General features: G+C 39.6%; 1 protein-coding gene across 1 annotated transcript in view; it reads right to left on the reverse strand.

Moving 5' to 3' along the window:
• The window catches only part of FRMPD2 (FERM and PDZ domain containing 2), a 143,044-nt gene that overhangs the window by 65,216 nt on the left and 50,745 nt on the right, over window positions 1–27,083 (reverse strand). Inside the window, 4 exon segments of the mRNA XM_066244156.1 lie at window positions 201–254; window positions 4,464–4,587; window positions 5,424–5,470; window positions 5,473–5,551. Of these exon segments, the coding sequence (XP_066100253.1) occupies window positions 201–254; window positions 4,464–4,587; window positions 5,424–5,470; window positions 5,473–5,551 (304 nt within the window).

The following is a 27,083-nucleotide window of genomic DNA, read 5'->3' on the forward strand; positions in this document are numbered from 1 at the left end:
TGCGGGGCCTGTGGGTATGGTTCCCACGGACAGACCCCGCTTCCCTTTCAGTAGTGCTGTGTCCATTGCTAGGGCTCTGCCTACGGAAACAGGCAGCCTTTACAAAATACCTTTTGAGGACTTTCTGTGTCTGTGAGGCATTCAGCATCACGACTTGCATACAGTGAGCAAGAAAGGACGGAGAGACAGAACCAATTTACACATGACCTGCAGCTTCTGCACAAATTGCACAATAACTACTCCGGAGCTGGGATCTGTTCGGACACATGGCAATGACAATAACATTAGCACCAACAACTCGTGTGTGCTGAGTGCTTAACAGGTGCCCAGCACTATGGTAAGGTCGTAATCTGCAATGTATCATTTAATCCTCACAGCAACCCTGTGGGGTAGATGTCATTGTACCTGGTTTTTTGTTGTTGTTTTTTTTTTTGTACTCTTTTTTTTTTAAGCTCATTTTTTAAATTAATTTTAATGACATTGATAAATCAGGGTACATATGTTCAGAGAAAACATCTCTAGGTTATTTTGACATTTGATTATGCTGCATTCCCATCACCCAAAGTCCAATTATCTTCTGTCACCTTCTAACTGGTTTTCTTTGTGCCTCTCCCCTCCCCCAACCCCTTCCCTCTCCTTCCCCCCACCCTGTAACCCCCACACTCTTGTCCATGTCTCTGAGTCTCATTTTTATGTCCCACCTATGTATGGATTCATATAGTTCTTAGTTTTTTTCTGATTTACTTATTTCGCTCAGTATAATTTTATCAAGATCCATCCATGTTGTGGTAAATGATCCGATGTCATCATTTCTTATGGCTGAGTAGTATTCCATAGTATATATGTACCAAAGCTTTTTAATCCACTAGTCCACTGACAGACACTTGGGGTCTTTCCAGATCTTTGTTATTCTGAACAATGCTGCTGCCATAAACATGGGGGTGCATGCTATGGTGTTCTTGGGGTATATTCCTAAAAGTGGTATAGCTGGGTTAAAAGGCAGTTCAATTTTTAATTTTTTGAGGAATCTCCATACTGTTTTCCACAGAGACTGCACCAGTATGCATTCCCACCAGCAGTGCAGGAGGGTTCCCTTTTCTCCACATCCTCACCAGCACTTATTCTGTGTTGTTTTGTTGATGAGTGCCATTCTGACTGGTGTGAGGTACTATCTCATTGTGGTTTTAATTTGCATTTCTCTAATGATTAGTGATGTTGAGCATTTTTTATATGCCTATTGGCCATCTGTATGTCCTCTTTGGAGAAATGTCTATTCACTTCTTTTTCCCATTTTTTGATTAGATTGTTTATCTTCCTGGTATTGAGATTTACAAGTTCTTTATAAATTTTGGTTATTAACCCCTTATCAGACGTATTGTCAAATATATTCTCTCATTGTGTAGTTTGTCTTTTTATTCTGTTCTTATTGTCTTTAGTTGTGTAAAAGCTTTTTAGTTTGATATAGTCCCATTTGTTTATCCTGTCTTTTATTTCACTTGCCCGTGGAGATAAATCGGCAAATATATTGCTGCAAGAGATGTCAGAGAGCTTACTGCCTATGTTTTCTTCTAAGATGCTTATGGTTTTACGGCTTACATTTAAGTCTTTTATCCATTTTGAGTTTATTTTTGTGAATGGTGTAAGTTGGTGGTCTAGTTTCATTTTTTTTTTGCAGGTAGCTGTCCAATTTTTCCAACTCCATTTATTGAAGAGGCTGTCTTTACTCCATTGTATTTCCTTACCTCCTTTGTCAAATATCAGTTGTCCATAGAACTGTGGGTTTATTTCTGGGTTCTCTGTTCTGTTCCATTGATCTATGTGCCTGTTCTTATGCCATTACCAGGTTGTTTTGAGTACAGTGGCCTTGTAGTATAACTTGATATCCGGAAGTGTGATACCTGCCACTTTATTCTTCCTTTTCAAGATTGCTGAAGCTATTCATGTCCTCTTTTGGTTCCATATAAATTTTTGGAATATGTGTTCTATATCTTTGAAGTAAGTCATTAGTATTTTAATCAGTATTGCATTGAATTTAGAAATTGCTTTTGGTAATATAGACATTTTAATGATGTTTATTCTTCTTAACCATATGCTTCCACTTGTTTGTACCTTCCTTGATTTCTTTTATCAATGTTTTATAATTTTCTGAGTCATTGTACCTGTTTTATAGGTGAGGAAATGCAAGGCTAAGAGAAAGTCAGTAAGTTCGTCAAGTTCCTAGAACTAGTCAGTGGTAGAGCAGAACTCACACTGAAGTTGGCTGACCCCACAGTCCGCACCAGAAAACGGATATGCTGAGGATGCAGAGACAAAACTAGCAACACAGAAGGTTCATCTAAGGCCTGCCTTCCTTCTGTTTGCCAGGGCCCAGAGGGGCTGGGAGCCTCCCTTCTTTCTGCCAGGGCCCAGAGGGGCTGGGAGCCTCCCTTCTGTCTGCCAGGGCCCAGAGGGGCTGGGAGCTTGGGCTTCATCCTAGAGACTATTAACACCCATAGGAGGAAGACTCTCTAGAGGGAGATGGTGGTGGCAAGGTCTCAATTAAGAGAGGGTTTAGTGGGTTTGAAGGAAGCATCTGCACAGAGGCTGAGGGTACAAGAAGAAGGGGCTGTCCCCTAGAGGCAGGGGGCTCATGGTGAGTAGCAGAGGAGAACCCCAGTGGACTCCAGGCAGGGCTGTCCCCAAGAACTTCAGGGCATAGGGGAGGACAGAGTCCACACGGTAAAGACAGGGAATGCGAGCACAGATGTTGCACAGTTATTATCAGGCACTCAGCACAAAGCCGGGGCTGGTGGGCTCATGGGACACGGAGAGCCAAGAGTTGATAACAATTCAGGAACGAAAGGAAGTGTTGCCGAGAATGTTCCAAGGCCACCAAGTGGCATGCCAAGGAGAGTGGATGGTTCCTGTTCACTGGCTGTGGGTGATTCACACCATGACTGTGGCACCAGAAGAACAATTGACAAATGTCTGAATCACACCAGTGGCAAGTGCTGTCACCTGGGTTATTGCAGGGGCACAGGAGCCTCCAGAGCTGTGGGAGTAAAGAACATGGGACTGGATCCCAGGCTAGATCCTGGACCACCCGCTGGAGGTCAGCAGTCTGACAGCCACAGGTAAGTGTGAGGATGCTCTTCCAGTGCCGCCACCCACCCAAAGGGGCTGAGGAAGGCCTGCACCCCACTCTGTGGTGCAGACAGAACCTACCTTAGTCCCATAGTTATGCACTGATAAAAGAAACAGTACCGTTTCTCTCTCCCCAGGGAACCAAATACAACTCACTATAAAGTAATATGCTCATTGAAACAGTTTATCAAGAATGACAAAGAAATTTGAGAAATGTTCAAGTTCTAAACAATTGAAGAAATGCCACATCAATTATCCATGAAAAATCATATACTTATGCAATGGATAAAGATAAACATGACAATATCTATCCCGGCAGGTGTGCAATGAAACAAGCAGGGTGACATCAGGTGTAGGAACTCAAGAAAGCAGCGAGGACTCTAGAAATGCCCCAGCCTTTGTATCCTATGATTACACTTCCAAGATCTAGCTTAAAGGTATTACCAGATACAAAAAAAAATTTCTTTCAGTGGTGTTTATTGCAATATGACTTAGAATATAAATGAAGAGAAAGCAACTCAAAATCAATATGTGAAAATGATTAAGTCAATGATTATATTTCCATATGAATCATCCATTCATTAAAGGATGGGAGTAAGGAAGGAAAGAAGGAAGGAAGGGAGGAAGGAAGGAAGGAAGGAAGGAAGGAAGGAAGGAAGGAAGGAAGGAAGGAAGGAAGAGGGAGGGAGGGAGGGAGGGAGGGAGGGAGGGAGGGAGGGAGGGAGGGAGGAGGAGGAAGGAAGGAAGGAAGGAAGGAAGGAAGGAAGGAAGGAAGGAAGGAAGGAAGGAAGGAAGGAAGGAAGGAAGGAAGGAAGGAAGGAAAAACCTGAGCACTCCCACTTGATACAACTCTGCTTCATGCTGGAGCTGTGAAGACCACAGGACACTGGCCCTGCAGACCAGAGGCAAACAGATCCTCCAATAAAAGAGGCAGAGAGAAGAGCTGAAAAGATGCAGTCTGCCCAGAAGAGGGAGTGGTCAGCAAGTGTGAAGGAAGAATAGGGGCAGTCAACCAGGAGAACTTTAGGAAAGGCTGACCTTGACCTCACTCTCAGAGAATTGGCTTTATTGAAAAAGGACAGAAACAACTTTGCAGGCAGAGGCCATGCTGATCACAAGGCCCTGGACCTGGACATCCTTGTGTTCAGCCGTCTGCCAGCCAGCAAACAGTGTCACTAGAAAGTAGAGTAAGCCACAGTGAGAGCTCACAGTGAGGGCTGGACCAACTAGCAAGAGTTTGATGTGCCATTCTAAGAAGTCTGGGCTTGTTGTTACAGCTAGCAGAAAGCCACTGACATGTTTTCAGTGGGGAAAACCTATTGGATTGATCTTTTTGTCACCTTGAAGGCTGAGAGCAAGATGTCTTTGGGGAGATATGACTCCCAGCACTTGGTGACAGGTGGGGTGCGAAGAGAAGGTGCAGATCCAGACCCTTCCTGTTTTTACAAGACCCATGGACGGTCTCTACTGAACAAGACCAAGGTCATGATATAGAAAATTGTGTAGGAGAATAAGGTCAACCATAGCCACACTGTGTTTGAGGACTCGACAAGGCCATCAGATGAACATGTTGGTTCTCACCTGGATACAGTCATGGAAAATGGTGTCTATAGAGAGAGTTTCTCATATGAAGAATTTTTTTATAGACCAAGAAAAAAATGTTTAATTTTTCTAAAAAAGACATATACATGTCCAACACGTACATGAAAAGATGCTCAACATCACTAATCATCAGGGAAATGCAAATCAAAACCATAATGAGATATCACCACACACCTGTTAAAATGGCTATTATCAAAAAAGGCCAAAGATAACAAGAACTGGTGAGGATGTAGATGGAAGAGAGACCTTGTGCACTGTTGGTGGGAATATAAATTGGTACAGTCACTATGGAAAAGAGCATGGAGGTTTCTCAAAAAATTAAATGGAACTACCATATTATTCAGCAATTTTATTTCTGGGTATATAATTTAGAAATGTGAAAACAAGCTATTGAAGAGATATATACACTCCCATGTTCAGTGCAGTAATATTCACAATAGTCAAGATATAGAAGCAAAGTGTCAATCAAAAGATGAATGGAAAAAGAAAATGTGGTTATATAGTCAATGGAATACTATTCAGTTGTTACAAAGAAGAAAATCATGCCTTTTGCAACAATATATTCTATTGACCCTTTTTATAACCAAACAAGAAATGATTATTAGAAGTCAACAGCAAATGTAATAAACCCAGTACCCAAAGCCAATGTCTCCTGGCAGAGAAAATAGTGTCTACTCACCAGTTGCAACTCAAAGAGCATTCATCTGAGCATTAAAGTCATGCTGGGCAGAGCAGAGGCCTAGAAATATTTACAGGTCTTGGTCAAATCATTGACAAATGTGTGTTTTTTTCCAGTGAAGCTACTTGTGATGGTGAACTTCTTTTGCTGAAGGAAGCAAACACAGGCAATAATAAGCTGAGCATCCTTACCCATTAGAGCACAGATGTTCAGAGAGTAACCCAATGCTGGGCCTGAGTTCAGCATCAAGTTCTTGGCATACGAAGCGTATGGCACATCAAGAAAGAAAATCAACAAAGAAACAGCAGACTTAAAGGACATATTAGATCAACTCAATTTAATAGATATCTTCAGAACCTTTCACCCTAAAACAGCAGAATATACATTCTTTTCAAGCGCTCATGGTACATTCTCTAGAACAGACCACATGTTAGGGCACAAAAGCGGTCTCAACAAATTTAAGAAGATTGAAATCATATCAAGCACTTTCTCCGATCACAATGGCATTCAACTAGAAATCAACCACAATAGAAAAATTAAAAACATTCAAACACTTGGAAACTAAATAGCACGTTATTAAATAATGACTGGGTTAACATTGAGATCAAAGAAGAAATTAAAAAATTCCTAGAAACAAACAATAATGAGCATACATCAACTCAAAATTTATGGGACACAGCAAAAGCAGTCCTGAGAGGGAAGTTTATAGCATTACAGGCATACCTCAAGAAGCTAGAAAAAGCTCAAATAAACAACTTAACCCTGCATCTAAAAGAACTAAAAAAAAACCAGCAAATATAGCCCAAATGTAGTAGAAGGAAGGAAATAATAAAGATCAGAGCAGAAATAAATGACACAGAGGCTAAAGAAACAATACAGAGGATCAATAAAACCAGAAGCTGGTTCTTTGAAAAGGTAGACAAGATCGATGAACCTTTAACGAGACTCACCAAGAAAAAAAGAGAGAGGACTCAAATAAATAAAATTAGAAATGAGAGTAGAGAAATAACAACTGACACAACAGAAATACAAAATATTGTAAGAAAATACTATGAAGAACTGTACGCCAAAAAACTAGACAACCTAGATGAAATGGACATATTCCTTGAATCATATAATCTTCCAAAAATCAATCTGGAAGAATCAGAAAACCTAAACAGACCAATTACAACAAATGAGATTCAAACAGCTATCAAAAAAACTCCCAAAAAAGAAAAGTCCTGGGCCTGATGGCTTCACAAGTAAATTCTACCAAATATTCAAAGAAGAACTAACTCCTATCCTTCTCAAGCTATTTCAAAAAATTCAAGAGGAAGGAAGACTTCCAAACTCCTTTTATGAGGCGAGCATAATTCTGATTCCAAAACCAGGCAAAGACAACACAAAGAAAGAAAATTATAGGCCAATATCCCTGATGAACTTTGATGCAAAAATCCTCAACAAAATATTAGCAAATCGGATCCAGCAATATATGAAAAAAATCATACACCATGATCAAGTGGAATTTATTCTTGGGAGGCAAGGCTGGTACAATATTCGCAAATCAATCAATGTGGTTCATCACATAAACAAAAGAAAGGAGAAAAACCACATGATAATTTCAATAGATGCAGAAAAAGCATTTGATAAAGTTCAGCACCCATTTATGATCAAAACTCTCAGCAAAGTGGGAATACAGGGAACATACCTCAACATGATAAAGGCCATCTATGACAAACCCACAGCCAACATCATACTCAATGGACAAAAATTAAAAGCAATCCCCTTAAGATCAGAAACAAGGCAGGGGTGCCCCCTTTCACCACTCTTATTCAACATAGTCCTGGAAGTTCTAGCCACAGCAATCAGACAAGAAAAAGAAATAAAAGGCATCCGAATTGGAAAAGAAGAAGTAAAACTATCATTATTTGCAGATGATATGATATTGTATATAGAAAACCCTAAAGTCTGAGTCAAAAAACTACTAGACCTGATAAATGAATTCGGCTACGTGGCAGGATATAAAATCAATACTCAGAAATCAGAGGCATTTTTATACACTAATAATGAACTGTCAGAAAGAAAAATCAAGGAATCAATCCCCTTTACCATTGCAACCAAAAAAATAAAGTACCTAGGAATAAATCTAACCAAGGAGATTAAAGATTGTACTTGGAAAATTATAAAACATTGATAAAAGAAATCAGGGAAGATACGAATAAGTGGAGGCATATACCGTGCTCATGGTTAGGAAGAATAAACATCATTAAAATGTCTATATTACCCAAAGCAATTTACAAATTCAATGCAATACCAATGAAAATACCGATGACTTACTTCAAAGATATAGACCACATATTCCAAAAATTTATATGGAATCAAAAGGGAAGACAAATAGCCTCAGAAATCTTGAAAAGGAAGAATAAAGTGGGAGGTATCACACTTCCGGATATCAAGTTATATTATAAGGCCATTGTACTCAAAACAGCCTGGTACTGGCATAAGAACAGGCACATAGATCAATGGAACAGAACAGAGAACCCAGAAATAAACCCACAGTTCTATGGACAACTGATATTTGACAAAGGAGGTAAGGAAATACAATGGAGTAAAGACAGCCTCTTCAACAAATGGTGTTGGGAAAATTGAACAACTACCTGAAAAAAAATGAAACTAGACCACCAACTTACACCACTCACAAAAATAAACTCAAAATGGATAAAAGACTTAAATGTAAGCCGTAAAACCATAAGCATCTTAGAAGAAAACATAGGCAGTAAGCTCTCTGACATCTCTCGCAGCAATATATTTGCTGATTTGTCTCCACAGGCAAGTGAAATAAAAGACAGGATAAACAAATGAGACTTTATCAAACTAAAAAGCTTCTGCACAGCTAAAGACAATAAGAACAGAATAAAAAGACAAACTACACAATGGGAGAACATATTTGACATTGCGTCTGATAAAGGGTTAATAACCAAAATTTATAAAGAACTTGTAAAACTTAATACCAGGTAGACAAGCAATCCAATCCAAAAATGGGCAAAAAAAATGAATAGACACTTCTCCAAAGAGTACACACAGATGGCCAATAGGCATATGAAAAAATGTTGAACATCACTAATGATTAGAGAAATGCAAATTAAAACCACAATGAGATATCACCTCACACCAGTCAGAATGGTGCTCATCAATAAAACAACACAGAATAAGTGCTGGCGAGGATGTGGAGAAAAGGGAACCCTCCTGCACTGCTGGTGGGAATGCAGACTGGTGCAGCCACTGTGGAAAACAGTATGGAGATTCCTCAAAAAACTGAAAATCGAACTGCCTTTTGACCCAGCTATACCACTGTTAGGAATATACCCCAAGAACACCATTGCACTGTTTTAAAAGAAGAAATACACCCCCATGTTTATGGCAGCATTGTTCACAATAGCAAAGATCTGGAAACAGCACAAGTGTCCATCAGAGGACGAGTGGATTGAAAAGCTTTGGTATATATATACTATGGAATACTACTCAGCCATAAGAAATAATGACATAGGATCTTTTACAACAACATGGATGGGCCTTGATAACATTATACTGAGTGAAAGAAGTAAATCAGAAAAAACTAAGAACTATATGATTCCATACATAGGTGGGACATAAAGATGAGACTCAGAGACATGGACAACAGTGTTGGGGGTACAGGGTGGGGGAAGGAGAGGGAGGGGGTTGGGGGAGGGGAGAGGCACAAAGAGCATGGCTTTTCAGCATTTGTCATATTCCCCTTTAATCTATAGACAGGCAGCAAATATTTACTTATGGTGTTTCCACTATAAAGACTGCTGTCTTGGGGACAAATGCTGATGAACTATTTCAGCAGTTCCTCCTTCTTCAAAGACTTATATGTCAACATAGAGATCCATGTTTCATAGGACATACTCAAGCTCACTCCATGCTCCCTGGAGCTTTAACACAAGGGAATGCCCTTTTTTTGTTGTTTTTTGTTTGTTTGTTTTTGTTTTGGTTGTATTTTTTCTTTTCTTTATTTATTTTTTTGTATTTTTCTGAGGATGGAAATGGGGAGGCAGTCAGACAGACTCCTGCATGCACCTGACCGGGATCCACCTGGCATGCCTACAAGGGGGGAATTCTCTGCCTATCTGGGGTGTTGCTCTGTTACAACCAGAGCCATTCTAGCAACTGGGGCAGAGGCCATGGGGCCATCCTTAGTGCCCGGGGTGGCTTTGCTCCGGTGGAGCCTTGGCTGCAGGAGGAGAAGTGAGAGACGGAGAGGAGGGAGAGGGGAAGGGGTGGAGAAGTAGATGGGTGCTTCTCCTGTGTGCTCTGGCCAGGAATCGAACCCGGGAATCCTGCACACCAGGCCAATGACTCTTACGGGTCTACCATATCATGCTTTTTACTTAAAAAAAAAAAATTTTTTTTTTACATTTCTTTTGAAGGCTGATGAACAGGAGACACCAAATCTTTTTTGCCTGCAAACTACTACCTTCTTTATTAGATCAAGCTAATAACACTGTTTTGTCTTTTTCCAAATAGCTCCAGATATATGGAAAAGATTTATATAGGCGGATGGGGATCCTCAAACCCCTCAGCAAGATCTTCTGAGCATGGCTTTTAAGATACCTAGAGGCAGAAAAAGCCCAATAGAGATCAGGGGAACTACCAGCTTTTAGGATACACCCTTAAAGGCTCCAATGCACCAAAGGGGTCTCATAGGATGCCATCTGGGTCCTGCTTCAATAGTGGAAAGGAAGGTCATTGAGCTAAAGCCTGCCAGGCTTACATACCTCTACTGTGAGGAAACAGGGACACTGGAAGGTAGACTTCCCCCTCACTCCTCTAAGGGGGGTTCAGTCTCTTCCAGCCCCGCTCCAGCCACCTATGACCTAACATTGCCCAGAAAGCTGGGGTTTGCCACTGAAGGCTGAAGGTGCCCAGGGCCGTCGGCCCCATCTATGACACTGTGGATGAGCCTAGGGTATTTCTTCCAAGAAGCAGGTAAACTGATCTCATTTGCACAAGGGCCACTTAACTATGTCTTGTCTGAATAGTCAGGTTTTTTATTCTTCCCTCGAAGATCTCTGTTGTGGGTGTTGATAGCCCTATTTTCTGCTGCTTTGCTTAATATATAGTGTTTCCTTTATCCCTCCTACCTCAATGCCCCACTCATATTTCAGGCTGGGACCTACTCCTAATTTAGAGCTCTCTTTCCCCCTGTAGCCAACTTGTATTATGAATCTACCTTTGCCACCCAGCTTAGTGTATCCCAAGGTTCTCTTTACCATGCCACAGTCGCAGAGCTCCAGGGAAAAGCAACCTGGTCTCAACTCTCCAGGCAGAGGAGAACAGAAGCTCCATATTCACGCATGCTGCAAATGGCTTCTCCAGTCTACCTGAATCATTACCAGCTAGAAGAAGTGGTCACTGGGACTTGGACATGAGCTGCAAAGTATAGAATGGTGACAACAATTCCAGTGCCATGTGGACTTTTCCTGTGTGGACTTTTCCTGGACTCCTGCTCCCTGTGACAGCTCCTAACAGACTGAACTGTGGTTGGGTTGCATTTTTCAGGGATTTGACATGGTGATGGGTCCAATTTGGACTTGGTGAACATGTTAAGGAGACTACTCTTTTATGGATTCTTGCTATATTGGCCAAGAGTTTGCTTAAAGGCTTTGAAACACTGTAAAAAAAAATAGAAGGCTGGATAAAGAAGATGGGGCACATATACACCATGGTATACTATTCAGCTAGAAGAAATGATGACATTGGATCACTTACAGCAGAATGGTGGAACCTGGATAACATTATGCGGAGTGAAATAAGTGAATCAGAAAAAAACAAGAACTGCAGGAGTCCATACATTGGTGGGACATAAAAGTGAGACTAAGAGACATGGACAGGAGTGTGGTGGTTACAGGGGGTGGGAAGAGGGAAGGGGGGAGAGGGTAAAGGGGAGGGGGAGGGGTACAAAGAAAACTAGATAGAGGATGACGAAGGACAATCTCTCTTTGGGTGATGGGTATGCAACAGAACTAAATGACAAGAGAACCTGGAAATGTTTTCTTTGAATATATGTACCCTGATTTATTGATGTCACCCCATTAAAATAAAAATTTAATGTGGACATATGACTGTTTGCCAAATAAAGGTATATGAGTAACATCCATCTGCCAAAGTTGTCCTGGTTGGGGCCCTTGAGGGTTAACTCCAAATGAGGGGGCAGTATCGGACCCCTTGGACAGGATTTTCCAATCTGCCGTGCTGCTTCCTGAGAAAGTTGAAACTGTTTACACCGGGCTGCAGCGTTCTGGTGACAAATAGTATGAGACTGACTTGCTCAGTTTGTCATGGTTGCTCCATATAATTTTCTTTTAAGTAGCTTGATCAACAAGGGCATTCCTAGGCCCTGGCCGGTTGGCTCAGTGGCAGAGCATTGGCCTGGCATGCAGGATTCCTGTGCCAGAGCACACAAGAGAAGTGCCCATCTACCTCTACACCCCTCCTCTCCGCCCCTCTCCTCCCCTCCCACAGCCAAGGCTCCACCGGAGCAAAGCCACCCCGGGCACTAAGGATGGCTCCATGGCCTCCGCCTCAGTTGCCAGAATGGCCCTGGTTGCAACAGAGCAACATCCCAGATGGGGAGAGCATCCCCCCCCCCGTAGGCATGCCAGGTGGATCCTGGTCAGGCGCATGCGGAAGTCCATCTGACCGCCACCCCATTTCCATCCTCAGAAAAATACAAAAAACAAACAAATAAAAGAAAAAATACAACAAAAAAACAAACAACAAAAAAAGAAAAGAGTAAAAAAAAAAAAAGGGGCATTCCTTTGTGTTAAAGCTCCAGGGAGCATGGAGTGAGCTTGAGTATGTCCTATGAAACATGGAGCTCTCTGTTGACATATAAGTGTTTGGAGAAGGAGGAACTGCTGAAATAGTTCATCAGCATTTGTCCCTAAGACAGCAGTCTTTATAGTGGAAACACCATAAGTAAATATTTGCTGCCTGTCTATAGATTAAAGGGAGAATACAGCAAATGCTAAAAAGCCATGATCTTTGTGCCCCTCCCCTCCCTCAACCCTCCTCCCTCTCCTCCCTCGACCCTGTAACCCCAATCCTGTTGTCCATGTTCCAGATCTATAGTAACCTCTGTCAGAACAGGAGAGGCTGCTAAGCATGCTATAGCTCATGGTCTGTATGCATTGTTCTATTATTGGATTTCCTAAACTGGCTTACCTGAAAATGCTCCTGCATATGGAGCAAAAGCATTTACTGCATTTTGTCATGCTTACAATCTTTAAAGTTAAGGTATTATTAAAGTGTACTCAGCAAACATTTTAAGGTCAATAAAAAAAACACAATTTAAAAGGGGGTAGTCATATCCTGGAAATCCTACGGGTCTACCATATCATGCTTTTTACTTAAAAAAAAAAAATTTTTTTTTTACATTTCTTTTGAAGGCTGATGAACAGGAGACACCAAATCTTTTTTGCCTGCAAACTACTACCTTCTTTATTAGATCAAGCTAATAACACTGTTTTGTCTTTTTCCAAATAGCTCCAGATATATGGAAAAGATTTATATAGGCGGATGGGGATCCTCAAACCCCTCAGCAAGATCTTCTGAGCATGGCTTTTAAGATACCTAGAGGCAGAAAAAGCCCAATAGAGATCAGGGGAACTACCAGCTTTTAGGATATGCCCTTAAAGGCTCCAATGCCCCAAAGGGGTCTCATAGGATGCCATCTGGGTCCTGCTTCAGTAGTGGAAAGGAAGGTCATTGAGCTAAAGCCTGCCAGGCTTACATACCTCTACTGTGAGGAAACAGGGACACTGGAAGGTAGGCTTCTCCCTCACTCCTCTAAGGGAGGGTTCAGTCTCTTCCATCCCTGCTCCAGCCACCTGGACCTAACCTTGCCCAGAATGCTGGGGTTTGCCACTGAAGGCTGAAGGTGCCCAGGGCCGTCGGCCCCATCTACGACACTGTGGACGAGCCTAGGGTATTTCTTCCAAGAAGCAGGTAAACTGATCTCATTTGCACAAGGGCCACTTAACTATGTCTTGTCTGAATAGTCAGGTTTTTTATTCTTCCCTCGAAGATCTCTGTTGTGGGTGTTGATAGCCCTATTTTCTGCTGCTTTGCTTAATATATAGTGTTTCCTTTATCCCACCCAGCTTAGTGTATCCCAAGGTTCTCTTTACCATGCCACAGTCGCAAAGCTCCAGGGAAAAGCTACCTGGTCTCATCTCTCCAGGCAGAGGAGAACAGAAGCTCCATATCCACGCATGCTGCAAATGGCTACTCCAGTCTACCTAAATCATTACCAGCTAGAAGAAGCGGTCACTGGGACTTGGACATGAGCTGCAAAGTATAGAATGGTGACAACAATTCCAGTGCCATGTGGACTTTTCCTGTGTGGACTTTTCCTGGACTCCTGCTCCCTGTGACAGCTCCTAACAGACTGAACTGTGGTTGGGTTGCATTTTTCAGGGATTTGACATGGTGATGGGTCCAATTTGGACTTGGTGAACATGTTAAGGAGACTACTCTTTTATGGATTCTTGCTATATTGGCCATGAGTTTGCTTAAAAGCTTTTAATCACTGTAAAAAAAAATAGAAGGCTGGATAAAGAAGATGGGGCACATATACACCATGGTATACTATTCAGCTAGAAGAAATGATGACATTGGATCACTTACAGCAGAATGGTGGAACCTGGATAACATTATGCGGAGTGAAATAAGTGAATCAGAAAAAAACAAGAACTGCAGGAGTCCATACATTGGTGGGACATAAAAGTGAGACTAAGAGACATGGACAGGAGTGTGGTGGTTACGGGCGGTGAGGAGAGGGAATGAGGGAGGGGGGGAGAGGAAGGGGTACAAAGAAAACTAGATAGAGGGTGACGGAGGAGGACGATCTCTCTTTTGGTGATGGGTATGCAACAGAACTAAATGACAAAATAAATTGGAAATGTTTTCTTTGAATATATGTACCCTGATTTATTGATATCACCCCATTTAAATAAAAATTTATTTATTAAAAAAATTTATTTATTTATTTTTTAATAAATTTTTATTAATGGTAATGGGATGACATTAATAAATCAGGGTACACATATTCAAAGAAAACATGTCTAGGTTATTTTGTCATTAAATTATGTTGCATACCCCTCGCCCAAAGTCAGATTGTCCTCCGCCACCCTCTATCTAGTTCTCTGTGCCCCTCCCCCTCCCCCTAACTCTCTCCCTCCCTCCCTCCCTCCCATGTCCTCCCTCCCCCCACCCTTGGTAACCACCACACTCTTGTCCATGTCTCTTAGTCTCATTTTTATATTCCACCAATGTATGGAATCATGTAGTTCTTGTTTTTTTCTGATTTACTTATTTCACTCCGTATAATGTTATCAAGTTCCCACCATTTTGCTGTAAATGATCTGATGTCATCATTTCTTATGGCTGAGTAGTATTCCATAGTGTATATGTGCCATATCTTCTTTATCCAGTCTTCTATTGAAGGGCTTTTTGGTTGTTTTCATGTCTTGGCCACTGTGAACAGTGCTGCAATGAACATGGGGCTACATGTGTCTTTACGTGTCAATGTTTCTGAGGTTTTGGGGTATATACCCAGTAGAGGGATTGCTGGGTCATAAGGTAGTTCTATTTGCAGTTTTTTGAGGAACCACCATACTTTCCTCCATAATGGTTGTACTACTTTACAGTCCCACCAACAGTGGATGAGAGTTCCCTTTTCTCCGCAGCCTCTCCAACATTTGCTATTACCCGTCTTGTTGATAATAGCTACTCTAACAGGGGTGAGGTGGTATCTCATTGTAGTTTTGATTTGCATATCTCTAATAACTAATGAAGCTGAGCATCTTTTCATATATCTGTTGGCCATTTGTATCTCTTCCTGGGAGAAGTGTCTGTTCATGTCCTCTTCCCATTTTTTAATTGGATTGTTTGTTTGTTTGTTGTTGAGTTTTATGAGTTCTTTGTAAATTTTGGATATTAGGCCCTTATCTGAGCTGTTGTTTGAAAATATCATTTCCCATTTAGTTGGCTGTCTGTTTATTTTGATATCAGTTTCTCTTGCTGAGCAAAAACTTTTAATTCTGATGTAGTCCCATTCATTTATCTTTGCCTTCACTTCTCTTGCCATTGGAGTCAAGTTCATAAAATGTTCTTTAAAACCCAGGTCCATGATTTTAGTACCTATGTCTTCTTCTATGTACTTTATTGTTTCAGGTCTTATACTTAGGTCTTTGATCCATTTTGAATTAATTTTAGTACACGGGAACAGGCTGTAGTCGAGTTTCATTCTTCTGCATGTGGCTTTCCAGTTTTCCAAACACGATTTGTTGAAGAGGTTTTCTTTTGTCCATTGTGTGTTGTTGGCCCCTTTATCAAAGATTATTTGACCATATATATGTGGTTTTATTTCTGGGCTTTCTATTCTGTTCCATTGGTCTGAGTGTCTATTTTTCTGCCAATACCATGCTGTTTTGATTATCGTGGCTCTATAATATAGTTTAAAGTCAGGTATTGTAATGCCCCCAGCTTCATTCTTTTTCCTTAGGATTGTTTTGGCTATTTGGGGTTTTTTATAATTCCATGTAAATCTGATGATTTTTTGTTCCATTTCTTTAAAAAATCTCATAGGAATTTTGATGGGAATTGCATTAAATTTATATATTGCTTTGGGTAATATGGCCATTTTAATTATATTTATTCTTTCTATCCAAGAATAAGTAATATTTTTCCATCTCATTGTGTCTTTTTCTATTTCTCTTAATAATGCCTTGTAGTTTTCGTTATATAGGTCCTTTACATTCTTTGTTATGTTTATTCCTAGGTATTTTATTTTTTTTGTTGCAATCGTGAAGGGGATTATTTTTTTGAGTTTGTTTTCTAATATTTCATTGTTGGCATATAGAAAGGCTATGGACTTTTGTATGTTAATTTTGTATCCTGCGATCTTACTGTATTGGTTTATTGTTTCTAATAATCTTTTTGTGGAGTCCTTCGGGTTTTCGATGTATAGGATCATATCATCAGCAAAAAGTGATAGCTTTACTTCTTCTTTTCCTATATGGATGCCTTTTATTTCTTTGTCTTGTCTGATTGCTCTGGCCAGAACTTCTAGCACCATGTTAAATAAGAGTGGAGAGAGTGGACAACCCTGTCTTGTTCCTGATTTAAGGTAGAAAGTCCTCAGTTTTATGCCGTTTAATATGATGTTGGCTGATGGTTTATCATATATGGCCTTTATCATGTTGAGATATTTTCCTTCTATACCCATTTTGTTGAGAGTCTTAAACATAAAATTGTGTTGTATATTATCAAAAGCCTTTTCTGCATCTATTGATAAGATCATGTGGTTTTTGTTCTTTGTTTTGTTGATATGGTGTATTACGTTAACAGTTTTGCGTATGTTGAACCATCCTTGAGATTCTGGGATGAATCCCACTTGATCATGATGTATTATTTTTTTAATATGTTGTTGTATTCGGTGTGCCAGTATTTTGTTTAGTATTTTAGCATCTGTATTCATTACAGATATTGGTCTATAGTTTTCTTTCTTTGTGCCATCCTTGCCAGGTTTTGGTATGAGGGTTATGTAGGCCTCATAAAATGTGTTTGGAAGTATTGCTTCTTCTTCAATTTTTTGGAAGACTTTGAGTAGAATAGGAACCAAGTCTTCTTTGAATGTTTGATAGAATTCACTAGTATAACCGTCTGGGACTGGACTTTTATTTTTGGGGAGGTTTTTAATAGTTTTTTCTATTTCCTCCCTGCTGATTGGTCTGTTTAGGCTTTCTGCTTCTTCATGACTCAGTCTAGGAAGGTTGTATTGTTCTAGGAATTTATCCATTTCTTCTAGATTGTTGTATTTGGTGGCATATAATTTTTCATAGTATTCTACAATAATTCTTTGTATATCTATGATGTCTGTGGTGATCTCTCCTCTTTCATTTTGGATTTTATTTATTTGAGTCCTGTGCCTTTTTTCTTTGGTGAGTCTTGCCAAGGGTTTGTCAATTTTGTTGATCTTTTCAAAGAACCAGCTCCTTGTTTTATTGATTTTTTCTATAGTTTTTCTGTTCTCTATTTCATTTATTTCTGCTCTGATTTTTATTATCTCCTTTCTTCGGCTGGTTTTGGGTTGTCTTTATTCTTCTTTTTCTAGTTCCTTAAGGTGTGAAGTTAAGTGGTTTACTTCGGCTCTCTCTTGTTTGTTCATATAGGCCTTAAGTGATATGAACTTTCCTCTTATTACTGCTTTTGCTGCATCCCAGAGATTCTGATATGTCGTATTTTCATTTTCATTTGTCTGTATATATCTTTTGATCTCTGCGCTTATTTCTTCTTTGACCCATTCATTTTTTAGAAGTATGTTGTTTAGTTTCCACATTTTTGTGGGTTTTTCCCCCTCTTTTTTGCAGTTGAATTCTAGTTTCAAGGCTTTATGATCAGAAAATATGCTTGGTACAATTTCAATTTTTCTAAATTTGCTGATATTGTCTTTGTGGCCCAACATATGGTCAATTCTTGAGAATGTTCCATGTACACTAAAAATGTGTACTCTGTCACTTTGGGATGAAGTGTCCTGTAGATGTCTATCATATACAGCTGTTCTAGTATTTCGTTTAAGGCCACTATATCTTTATTGATTCTCTGTTTGGATGACCGATCTAGAGCTGTCAGTGGTGTATTGAGGTCTCCAAGTATGATTGTATTTTTGTTAGTTTTTGTTTTAAGGTCAATAAGTAGCTGTCTTATATATTTTGGTGCTCCTTGGTTTGGTGCATATATATTAAGGATTGTTATGTCTTCTTGATTCAACTTCCCCTTAATCATTATGAAATTACCATTTTTGTCTCTGAGTACTTTTTCTGTCTTGTAGTCAGCATTATTAGATATGAGTATTGCTACACCTGCTTTTTTTTGGGTGTTGTTTGCTTGGAGTATTGTTTTCCAGCCTTTCACTTTGAATTTGTTTTTATCCTTGTTGCTTAGATGTGTTTCTTGTAGGCAGCATATAGTTGGATTTTCTTTTTTAATCCATTCTGCTACTCTGTGTCTTTTTATTGGTAAGTTTAATCCATTTACATTTAGTGTAATTATTGACAATTGTGGGTTCCCTACTGCCATTTTATAGATTGCTTTCTGTTAGTTTTGTATCTTGTTTGATTCTTCTCTTTTGTTTTTCTATCATTTGTTTTTGTTTGTTTGTGTTCCATACTTCTTTCCTCTGTTGCTACCTTTTTTAAGTCAAGTGTTTTTGTGGTGGTTTTTTCAAGGGTGGTTACCACTAAGTAATGAAAAGGGTACCTACCATATTCATTGTAGTACCCTATCTTATAAGTATTTCTGCACTTCATCGTCCTTTGCTACTGTTAATCTTTATCCTCTGCCCCCTGTTTTTCCTTTGTTGTCACAGTTTAAGTTTGGTTTTATTGTGTTCTTGGTGGAGCTGTTACTTGTGGTGTAGTTTTCTTTTGTTCTTTGAATCTGGTTGGAAAACCCCCTTTAGTATTTCCTGGAGTGGGGGCTTTCTGCTGATAAATTCTCTCATCTTTTCTGTATTTGTGAATGTTTTTATATCTCCTTCATACTTGAAGGATAGCTTTGATGGGTATAGTATTCTTGGCTGAAAGTTCCTCTCTTTCAGGGCTTTAAATATTGGGGTCCACTCTCTTCTAGCTTGTAGAGTTTCTGCTGAGAAATCTGATGATAATCTAATAGGCCTTCCTTTATATGTTGTACTCTTCTTTTCCCTGGCTGCCTTGAGAATTTTTTCTTTGTCATTGGTTTGTGTCATCTTTATTATGATGTGCCTTGGAGTGGGTTTGTTGGGGTTAAGAAAACTTGGTGTTCTGTTTGCTTCTTGAATTTGAGGCTTTAGTTCCTTCCACAGGCTTGGGAAGTTCTCGTCTATTATTTGTTTGAGTATATTCTCCATTCCATTTTCTTTCTCTTCTCCCTCTGATATACCTATTATTCTTATGTTATTCTTTTTGATGGAGTCAGACAATTCCTGTAGGGCTTTCTCATTTTTTATTATTTTTCAGTCTCTTTCTTCTTCTCTCTGTTGTGCCTCAAGTTGTTTGTCTTCTATTTCACTAATCCTATCTTCAATCTGGGCTGTTCTGTTAGCTAAGCTTGTTACCTCGTTTTTCAGCTCGTGAATTGAGTTTTTCATTTCTGTTTGATTTGTTTTTATAGTTTCAATTTCCTTGGTAATATATTTTTTGTGTTCATTGAGTTGTTTTCTGATCTCCCTATATTGCCTTTCTGCGTTTTCTTGTATATCTCTGAGTATTTTTAAGATTTCTATTTTAAATTCTCTGTCATTTAGCTCCAAGGCTTCCAATATGTTAAGTCTTTTCTCCATAGATTTTTCCACATCTATTTGTGTTACCTCTCTTTCTTTTGTATCCATAATATTCGATTTCCTCTTTCTTATCGGCATCTGAGGGTGGTCTTATTGATAGCACTAATTAGAATTAATAAAAAGTAAAAAAAAAAAAGGGTAAAACACCCCACAAAAAAAAAACAGTAATAATTTATTATTTCCCCCTTTTTTTCTCTCTTCTCTTTCCCTCCTCTTCCCTCCTCAGGGAAATATCGTGCCTATAATGGAGGGCCTGATTTGGGTGTTCAAGGGGCAAAAAAAAGGGAGTAGGGACCTACTAAATGCAAAAAAAAAAAAAAAAAGGAAGAAAATCTTAGACAAGCATAAGATGATTTGCTTGTAAGTGATGGTCAACTAAGAGATATAATGAGAGGGATAAGAGGGAACCAGAAAAAAGGAGAAAAAAAAGAATAATAAAGAAGAAAAAAATAAAAATAATAAGTAAAAATCTGTTGTATTAAGTGGAGCGAAGACTAAATACAATGGAGACCTTGGGTTGGGAGGAATGCTAGTGAGTTAAAAAGCAACATGAAAAGTACCCAAAATGCCACAAAAATAAACAAACAAACAAAAAAAACAAAAACAAAAGCGAAAAAGAAAAATAAAACCAAAAAAAAACCTTGAGTCCCAAATTAACTAATTTGTTCGTGATTGAAGATTAAATGGGAGGAAAAGTAAAATGAGAAAAGAAAAAAACGAATAGAAAGGAAAAAATAAGAAAAAGAGAAAAAAGAAGGAAGAAAAAAAAGGAAGAGAAAAAAACAAAATAAAGCAAATAAAAAAAAACAAAAGAGGAGAGCATGAGAGTTAAGTGTTTTGGAGTATAACCTTAAAGGAGGGTGCGGATGAAGAAGAGAAATAAAATGTAACACTCATGGGTAGTGTAGTTCAAGAAAAGGGAAGCATAAGATGGGCAGAGAATAAAAGGACTGAGGTGGAGGAAATAGAAATAATAATAATAAAGGCAATAAGATGGAAGAAACAAACAACAACAAGAAAAAAATTAGTGGAACAAGTTGTAAAGTCTGTGGATTTTTCTTGATTTTGAGAGGTTAACTTCTTCCTTTTTCTTTTCTCTCCCTCTTCCTGGTCGGTGACTTTGTACCCCAGGCTCTGCCCCTGTGTCACACTTAGGTAGGGATTTGCAGTTGATGGGATTCTATGGCAATGTCATATAATTGGCTTTAGTCTTGCTGGTTGTCAAGGCTTGTTGGCGTTTGCAGGGTCCAACGATGAGAGAGTTTGCTTTCCTGGAGTCTCTCTCCTAGTCCCCCCTTCCTGAATTAGCAGCCTGGTGATCCAGCTATAAGGCTGCTACTGCTTCTGCCTGGGGAGTAAGAGGCTCAAAGAGCTAGGAAATCCCCACTCTTTCCCACTCAGTGCAAGGCTTTGGGAAAGGCTCTGGCAGTTAGAGCCTCCAGTGTAATCAGGTGGGGGTGGGAATCAATTGTTGTCAAGGTGACTGTTCAGCACCTAGCATTCAGTTGGACCACTCAACCCAGGCTTTCCACACTTTGTAGCCTGTTTTGCCTGGGAAGAAGAGACACTAGTCTCTGCTTGTGACTAGTGTAGTAAAGATCTTATTATCTGCCAAGTCCCTCTTGTTAGCGTTTATCCCTGAATATGGAGGCTCTATCAATCAGAAGTTGCCCCCGCCCCTTTAGCGAGAGGCACTAAAAAATATCACGCCTCTTGTCTTGGATCGCTGAACTGAGAGAGATCTTATCAATTAGAGCCCGTGGGTGCGCAGATTTCATGGATTAAGCTAATTTCAGTGATTGGGTCCACAGCTGCGCTCCCGAAGATATTTCAGGCTGCCTGCACACCCCTCCCCCAATGCTTGATTGTTAGCTTGAATGGCTGGGTGAGGTGCCCCACCCACGGAGAGAATCTCCCAAGTAGGGAAGACCGCCCTGGCGCCTCTCCCGCTCGCCCCGCTGCTGGCGGCTGGGGCGCACCGGGCACAGGATAATGGGGCACCCTGGGTGTGCAGGCCAGTAGGGCGCTCTGGGCACGTGGGATGCCCAGGACACGCGTGCGAATGGGGTGCTCCAGGCACCGGTGGCTGGGGACTCTCACTCACAGTGCGCGGGCCGCTGGGAACGTTAGCGGTGCTCGCTCTGCAACCGGACCAGGCGCGCGCCGGCAGCTGCTTGCCACTCCCGAGTGTGGGCCGACTCACCACAGGCGCATTCTCTCCGCGGCTTGAATGAACGTCCCTGCGGTAGTTAGCTTCCTCCACACCCTCGTCTCTCAGATTCAAGTGATAACAGTCCTTTCACTTTCAGTTTGTGTGGAACTCCGGAATGCTCCGAGGATAAATTTTTCTGTTTCTAGTTGATAAATTTGTTGTGATTTTGGGGAGATCTGTTGGACGCGCTGCTCACGGCGCCATTTCCGTGACGTCACACTCTAAAAAAATTTATTTATAAAATAAAAGTGTATGGCACATATCTGACTATGGTTCAATATATTTTTACCTGATTAAGAAAAATTCCTCTACTTTTCCTTCATTCATAAATTGAATATTTGTGTATCAGGTGATTGCTATCTGCCAAGGTGTGCTAGGTGAGAAGAATACAAAATCAGTTAGGTACATGTACACTCTTTGCCCTGTGCAAGGAGGAAACATAATCTTCAGTGCACATTTTAAAAGCCATTAAATATACACAGAGTTTCCTTTTCTTCCCCATTGATTTAAGAGATGAAGAGAGAGAGAAATCCTTGTTCCATTTAGTTGTGCACCCACTGATTGTTTCTTGAGCATGCCTTGACCAACGATGAAACCCACAACCTCGATGCACCAATAAGATGCTTTATTCACTGACCCACCTGGCCAGGGCTACAAATAGTTTTCATTGTACAAACTCCCAGAAGTTACAGACTAAATCTCAGCTAGCAGGGTTATATAAAAGATAAAATCACAGTGTATATTGTCATATTTTTTACAATCATGAACCAAACTGTGTTCTAAGTTGTTTCTGGGCAATGATTCATATCCTCCTCAAAGCTCCAGAATGAGGGAAGTCCTAATATTATCCTTACTCTACAGATGAGGGAACAGACCACCAGTTCTTGAAATACATCACCATGAAACATTTCCCCACTTTTCTTTCAGCAAGGCCCACATACAAAATGACAGCATTGGTACAGCTCATTGGGATAAACTGCAGAGGATTATCCATATGGAGTTCCATAGGGAAAAATTTATAACTTCTTGCAATATGTAATTCTAAGGAGAACAATAAAATACAAAGTAATAGAGATGACATTAAATATAAATTTATCTATAACTTCTAAATAAAATCTATATTCTAGATATTCTATATATTCCCATAAGAACCTTGAGTTGCTCTTATTAAGATAACTTTATAAATATAATTTTATGCTTGAAAGGGCTCTCTGAAACTCCTAATCCTCTTTAATGTTGAGCCGTTTTAATTTATGATGGTCACCATGTCTAAGAAACCCCATTCACACAGTCAGATATTAAACAAAGGCAGAGAGCTATTTAGGGCATTTCCTTTGAGAAACTCCTTTTTAACATTAAGCTAATGTTAGATAATTTAAGCATTCTCTAAATATTCTTTTTTTTATTGGCAAGTATAATGTTGAACCTTATTATACTGTTTATATAAATGAATTTTGAATCCAATTGAACTATACTATATCTAGTATTTTTAAAATAATAAATTTTTCTCAAGCATTATATATGCCTACTAGCCTTAATACTTCTTCCTTAGTACAGAAGGTCCTCAGGTTAGGACAGTCTCGACATATGACATTTGAAGTTTACGACGCTCATTCTCATAAAAACTTTAAAAAATTAAGACATGAGTGTTTTAGCTTACACTATTAGCATCGTACTTACAGACTGTGTGGGCAAACTAGTTTGGTTGCACAAGGCGGGAGAATACACAGTAACACAACACATGAATGAGGGAGTTGGCATCCCCAGTATGCTTACCTATGCTATTTAGATTGTTAAAAGTGCAAGTGTTAAGAGAAATGGTGACGTGAGAGATACTCCAATCTCTCCCCTTGAAATTTCAACATATTCTACAACTATACATAGAGAAAAAAACCCAGATGAACCTGAAATATACACACACCAAATAGACAATGGTATGATTGTGCAAGAAGGCGGGCCAAAGATAGAATCTGCTCACAGAAGAAAAAAAAAAACCAGAGGACTGAGTCTTTCTCTTTCCTCACGAACCTGAGGAAGGGAGGCACTGTTAGTGCAGGCTTTATCTCAGAGCCAGAGCAAGAAGAGGAGAGTCTGGGGGGAAGGAGTTGAGATAGGTGTGATGACCAAGAACGGGGAGCAGGGCAATTTTCCGGCATCAGCCACACCTGTGATTGCAGGTGCTGGGCACACACAAAGCCCATGGTGTTTTCCTAAGAAAACATGTGAATAGCTTGTGGAGATCGGCCCATGGGGCATTGGGGCATGCTTGATCTGCCAGCACAACAGGTGGAGTTTAGCCTTGTGGCGCTGGATGTCCTTGATCTGCGATCTCTGCCACAACTGCTCCCAAGGCTCAGAAATCAGCTCATGGTGTGCAGCCCCTGCCCTTCCCAGGGCTGTGCATTGAGTCCTTAGAGTGGTATTGGAGGAGGGACTGGACTGTGTCACCCCAGCCTCCCAGTCCCGCATTGCTCCCCTTGCTGTGCAAACAGTGGCAGTGGCAGACCCCCCTCAGCTGAGTCTCCAGGCTGCTATCTCCTGTGAGAGGGGAGGGTGCCCCTGTTCTGTTGGGACATGAAGGAGGGCCCCAGACGATCCCTGGTTGGCCATTGCTAGAGCCATAAAATTGCAAAACCCTAACAACAAGCCCCTCCTACCAATGCAACCACCCTGCCCGCATCATTACAACAGTGATGCCTCAGCAGAACTCCACCCAAGAATCTTGCAGAAGCAAATCTCTGCACCTCCTTGTAAATACAGCACCTCCTACTAGAAAAAGGAATACCATATTTTTTGCTCCATAAGACAAACCTGAACATAAGATACACCTAGAATTTTAAGGAGGAAAATAAGAAAAAAAAATATTTCAAACCAAATGGTGTGTTAAAATATTTAATAAAATACTGTATTTTTTGCTCTATATGATGCACAGGCATTTTCCCTCCACTTTTGGGGGGGGAGTGCATCTTATGTAGCAAAAAATACAGTAATTATTTCTTGTTAGAGTTATTTACAATACCACTTGCAAATGCCATCAAGGAAAAAGAAATCAAATATGGATATACAGGACAGAGACATAGCTCAGATAGATGATGAAAAATCTCCAGGAAAAAAATCTGAATTACATGGAAACCTTGGAGTTTAATGATAGAGAATTCAAAAATAAAGTTCTAAAAATACTCAATAAGATATAAGAAAACACTGAAATGCAATTTAGTGAGCTCAAAAAACAACATTATGAACAAAAAGAGTACTTCACCAAGGAAATTGAAACTATAAAAAATAACCAAACAGAGATGGAAAACTCAATACACAAACTGAAAAATGAGGTAACAAGCTTAGCTAATAGAACAGGCCAGATAGAGGAGAGAATCAATGACATTGAAGACAGGCAACCTAAGATACTACAGAGAGAAGAAGAGAGAGACTTGCAAATTTAAAAAAATGAGAAAGCCCTGCAATAATTGTCTGACTCTATTAGAAAGAGCAACATAAAAATAATGAGTATATTAGAAGAAGAAGAAGAAGAGAGGGAAAAGGGAATGGAGAACATATTAAAACAAATAATCAATGAGACCTCCCAAGCCTGTGGAAAGAGAGCCTCAAATCCAAGAAGCAAACAGAATGCTCAGTTATCTCAACCCAAACAGACCCACTCCAAGGCACATTGTAATGAAATTATCACAAATCAATGACAAAGAAAGAATCCTCAAGGCAGCTAGGGAGAAGAAGAATATAACATATAAAGGAAGGCCCATTAGGCTATCATTAGATTTTTTCAGCAGAAACTCTACAAGCCAGAAGAGAGTGGACCCCAACATTTAAGGTACTGAAAGGGAGGAACTACTACCCAAGAATACTATATCCATCAAAGCTATCCTTCAAATATGAAAGGGAAATAAAAATATTTACAGACATACAGAAGCTGAGGGAATTTATCACCAGAAAACGCCCACTTCAGGGAATACAAAAGGGGGTTATCCAACCAGATACAAAGAACAAAACAAAACAAAATTACAAGTAAAAATTTTAACAAAACCACAATAAAAACAGAGATAATCTGTGACAGCAATAACATAAAAGGGAGAGGATAAAGATCAACAGTAGCAAAGGAGGATGGAGCGCAGAAGCACTCATGAGATAATGGACTCTAATAAATATAATTTTTCTTTTAATAACCTAATGGTAACCACCCCTGAAAATGTCACTACTGAAACATATAGCTTAAAAAGGAAGAAACAGAAGATAGAAGTATGGAATACCACCAAACAAAAACAAATGACAGAAAACAAACAAACAAAAAAAGAATCAAACAAGACAAAGCTATCAGAAAGTAGTATATAAAATGGCAATAAGAAATCCTCAAGTGTCAATAATTACACTAAATGTAAATGGATTGAACTCACCAATAAAGAGGCACACAAAGTAGCAGATTGGATCAAAAAGCAAAATCCAACAGTATGCTGCCTTCAAGAGACACATCTAAGCTACAAGAAGAAAAATAAATTCAAAGTGAAAGGTTGGAAAATGATTCTCCAAGCAAATAATATCCAAAGAAAAGCAGGTGTAGCCATACTCATATCTGACAATGCTGACTACAAGACAGCAAAGGTAAACAAAAACAATTATGAACATTTCATAATGATAAAGGAGACATTGTATCAAGAAGACATAACACTTCTTAATATATATGCACCAAACCAGGGAACACCAAAATATATCAGACATCTACTAACTGATCTAAAAGTACAAACCAAAAAAATATATAATCATATTTGGAGATCTCAATACACCATTCATGGCTCTAGATTGTTCATCCAAATGGAAAATCAATAAAGAAATATCGACCTTAAATGAAACACTAGAACAAATGGACATAATAGACATCTACAGGACATAATAGATATCTAAAGGACATTTCATCCCAAAACATCAGAGTATACATTTTTCTCCAGTGTACATGGAACATTCTCAAGACTAGACCATATGCTGGGTCACAAAACTAACATCAACAAATTTAGAAAGATTGAAATTATACCAAGCATATTCTCTGATTATAAGGCTTTGAAACTAGAATT

This window comes from Saccopteryx bilineata, chromosome 9 (assembly GCF_036850765.1).
Source record: "Saccopteryx bilineata isolate mSacBil1 chromosome 9, mSacBil1_pri_phased_curated, whole genome shotgun sequence".
Classification (NCBI taxonomy): Eukaryota; Metazoa; Chordata; class Mammalia; order Chiroptera; family Emballonuridae; genus Saccopteryx; species Saccopteryx bilineata.